The sequence below is a fragment of the Egretta garzetta genome, unplaced genomic scaffold, assembly GCF_000687185.1.
Source record: "Egretta garzetta isolate BGI_Z169 unplaced genomic scaffold, ASM68718v1 scaffold34, whole genome shotgun sequence".
NCBI lineage: Eukaryota > Metazoa > Chordata > Aves > Pelecaniformes > Ardeidae > Egretta > Egretta garzetta.
The window spans coordinates 5,035,281-5,038,947 of NW_009259586.1; the positions used below are offsets into that span (position 1 = coordinate 5,035,281).

The 3,667-nt window shown below is 46.5% G+C and overlaps 1 protein-coding gene across 1 annotated transcript in view; it reads left to right on the forward strand.

The window, feature by feature from the left end:
• Positions 1-3,667, forward strand: part of CACNA1G (calcium voltage-gated channel subunit alpha1 G) — a 106,919-nt gene that overhangs the window by 36,972 nt on the left and 66,280 nt on the right. Inside the window, exons 11-13 of the mRNA XM_035893303.1 lie at positions 66-251; positions 1,633-1,747; positions 2,480-2,635. Coding sequence (XP_035749196.1) covers positions 66-251; positions 1,633-1,747; positions 2,480-2,635 — 457 coding nt within the window. The remainder of the gene's footprint in view (positions 1-65; positions 252-1,632; positions 1,748-2,479; positions 2,636-3,667) is intronic.

Genomic DNA, 3,667 nt, shown 5'->3' on the forward strand with positions numbered 1-3,667 from the left:
GTTGGGCTTTGTGTTGTCCCCCAACCAAGTCTTTTTTTTTTTTTTTTTTTTTTCTCCTCCCTCAGTGTGTGGGAGATAGTGGGGCAGCAAGGCGGGGGGCTCTCGGTCCTGCGGACCTTTCGGCTCATGCGAGTTTTGAAGCTGGTCCGCTTCATGCCAGCACTCCAGCGCCAGCTCGTAGTCCTCATGAAGACAATGGACAATGTGGCCACGTTCTGCATGTTGCTGATGCTCTTCATCTTCATCTTTAGGTGAGTGTTTCTAGTGTGTGGGAGATAGTGGGGCAGCAAGGCGGGGGGCTCTCGGTCCTGCGGACCTTTCGGCTCATGCGAGTTTTGAAGCTGGTCCGCTTCATGCCAGCACTCCAGCGCCAGCTCGTAGTCCTCATGAAGACAATGGACAATGTGGCCACGTTCTGCATGTTGCTGATGCTCTTCATCTTCATCTTTAGGTGAGTGTTTCTGATTCCCAATCCTGAGGTTGCTCTGGGCTTTTTTAGTTGGGATCCCATGGCAAGGTGAGGAGATGTAAGAGTCCGTACCAGGCAGGGCTGAGCTGAACAGTCCCAGAAGCAGCATCACTGGCCAGCACTGACAACGGCTTGCTGCCCTGACTAAATTCTCTTAACTCTGGCCAAACGAGACATCTGTCTTTGCAAGATGATTTACAAGGAAAATCTTTCAGCTGGATGATTCCTTGACACCACCCCAAGACAGCGGTCCCATTACTTACTGACTAGCAGAAAGCCTGGTGCTAAAAATATTGCCAAGGAGAGGGTGATGTTCCTAAAATAAAGTCAGCCGTGGTGCTGCTTGTGCTCTTGCATGGCCTCTTCTTCTGAGAAGTGGGATTCTGCAGTGGAGACATTAGAAATAGGCTTGGCATAGCCCCGAATTTTTGGATTTTGGTCTAGATTTTGAGAAGAGCCTGTATCCTTGTATCAGCCAACTCTGGCATACCAGCAATCCAGGCACTGGGAAGGCTGAGGAAAGCCAGTCTCTTCCATGGAATAACATCCTTTCTCCCAGTGAGATGTTTCACTCCAAAGCCACCATTTGCAGCCATGGTGCTTAGCAGAGCTGTAAATAACTTGAGTATTCAGGTTACTGGCCAAGAGCAGGGGAAAACAAATGATTCTTCTAGTATCAACTTCAAATGAAAGGTATTCTGCTTTCCTGTCAAAATTGAAGAAGCTGGTTTGAGTCCCCTGACATGTCTCGTTCAGGCATTTCACAGAACCCCTTTCTGTCTTCCTAATTCAATTTAAGCATATTTTGCTAAAAATGTGGCATTGCAAAACAGAAAGTCAAAAAAACTTTGTTTAGAAAATGTTGAAACAAAATGTTTTGACTTTAAAAAAAAAAAAAACCAAAGCAGAGGGGAAAAAAAAAAGGCATGGGCATACTTTTTAGCTGAAACTGTTTGACAGATTTGACCCAAATTCACAACTGGTTTGCAGGATCTCGAGGTGTGTTTTTCAGTGAATGAATGATTCATCTTTTTAAGAAAAAAGAAAAAAGGAATTGCCCAGGTGAAATCAGGAGACACAGTCAGCCCTGCTGTGTGATTATTAGTTTTTAATAGGAGACCGATGCTGTCTCCTGTTGAGCCCCTGCTTTCCCTCCTGTGCAGCATCCTGGGGATGCACCTCTTTGGCTGTAAGTTTGCTTCGGAGCGCGACGGCGACACACTGCCCGACAGGAAGAACTTCGACTCCTTGCTCTGGGCCATCGTCACCGTTTTCCAGGTACAAAATGGAAACCGCCACAACTCACATGAGTTTTGGGCCTGCAGGGGCTGGGGTTGTTTTCCAAAGCATCTGACAGAACTTTGTCAAGCTCCTTGCAGTGGAAGGGAGAGGACCCAAAACCACAAGTGCAGGAGTACAGGGGGTTTCAGACCATTTTCCAGAATAAATCAGAAAGTTAGTGAGGAGAGGAGGGGCTGCTGAGGTAGGAGGCTCTTGAATTTGCAGGGTATGGGCTGGGTGAGTATTGAGGGTGGAGATGGAGAGCAGGAGATGAGGACCATTTCAGTGATGTCCTGACAAAGAACAGAATCCAGTTTAAGCCCATAACTGATATGTGCAGGTTTTTTGTTCTGGCAGCTCTGAGGTCTGTAACTGCTGGATCTGTGAAGGACTTCTAGCTGTTCTGGCCAACTGAAGGAAAGGTCCGACCCATGTGACGTTGCACTCCGTTATGGCTGAACATGTCCCTTGGTGCGGGTGGGAGTCAGGGCAGTTTGGGCAGGGTCCTTACTGGTAGCATGGGAGTCATGGTCGCTTTGGTCCTATCTCTTCTGTGGTTCAGAAGATGGCTTGGGTCAGATTTATCCTCCTGTGGTTATAGCTACGGTGGATACCCCAAAAGTGGGATGCTCATTTGGCCCATCCAGAGCACAGATACCCAGCCAGGCTCAGAGAAAATGGCACCCAATCATCCAGTATCTCCATTTTCCTGATACCTTTCCTCTGCAGATTTTGACCCAGGAAGACTGGAACAAGGTCCTCTACAACGGCATGGCATCGACCTCCTCCTGGGCTGCTCTCTACTTCATCGCTCTCATGACGTTTGGGAATTACGTTCTCTTTAACCTGCTGGTGGCCATCCTGGTAGAGGGTTTCCAGACAGAGGTAATGTCCTCACACTTGTGCCTTTGCTTTCTTCTAAAGTTTCAGGGCCTCCAGATCCTGGAATTTTTGATTTCTGAGATGGACAGCAATACGTTTACAAGAGTGGTGCATGAACGAAGTGGAGGAAAACATTAGATCGTCTGTGTTTGGTTTTTTTGTTTTTTTTTTTTTCTCCTTTCTTTCTTTCTTTTTCTTAGCCACGGTGCAATTTAATACAGCAAGCCCTCTAAATGGAGGGCTTAAATGAAAAGCGTTGTTAGCATTAATGCAGGAGTGGGAATTCAGCGGTGAGTCAGGCACTGTGGATGGGATTGCTGCTATGACAGTGTCTTTGAAACAGTTCTCGCTGTGTTTGTCAGCCAGATTAAAAGCCCTTCCAGAAAACTTATTCAGGCTGGTAAGGGATCAGTGACACGATTATCTTTTTTGGTGGTATGCGTTCATGGAGCTCTTCCTGCATCCAGCCCTGCAATGCTCTGCACGTTTTAAAGTACCTGGTTTCTGGTCTCTGCTGGCTGCTTCTTCGGGCTGGGAACCTCCACGAGACATCCCGGGTGGCTGGAGGCTTTCATGGAAGGGCAGGCAGATACTTAGGTTTGAACTCAACCTTTTTTTTTTTTTTTTCATCCTACCGCCTTCCCAATTATCCAGCTCTCTGCAAAAATTGTCCAACTGTCCAAGACCATCGGTAAGGGGAGGGGACCTTTACACCCTGCCCAGGGGGTTGGAGAGGTAAATACAGCCTAAGGCTGCTCCCTGGGATCTGTTTGTAGAGGCTGTGCTTTTACACACGTTCTCTGATTTTTATAAGCATTCTGGGGTGACTAAATATTATTTAAGATTTGTTGCTCGTGTATCATAATATCCTGCCATCCTATGAATAGCTATGCACAGAACCATTATTATTATTTTTGGAGCACAGATTAGAGTTAAATTAATGAAGTCGTACCAGGAAGAATTTTTTTTTGGTACCATCTCTCTCCATGTTGGTGCTTTTGTTTTTTAATTGTTATTGTTGTACTGTTTCTGTCT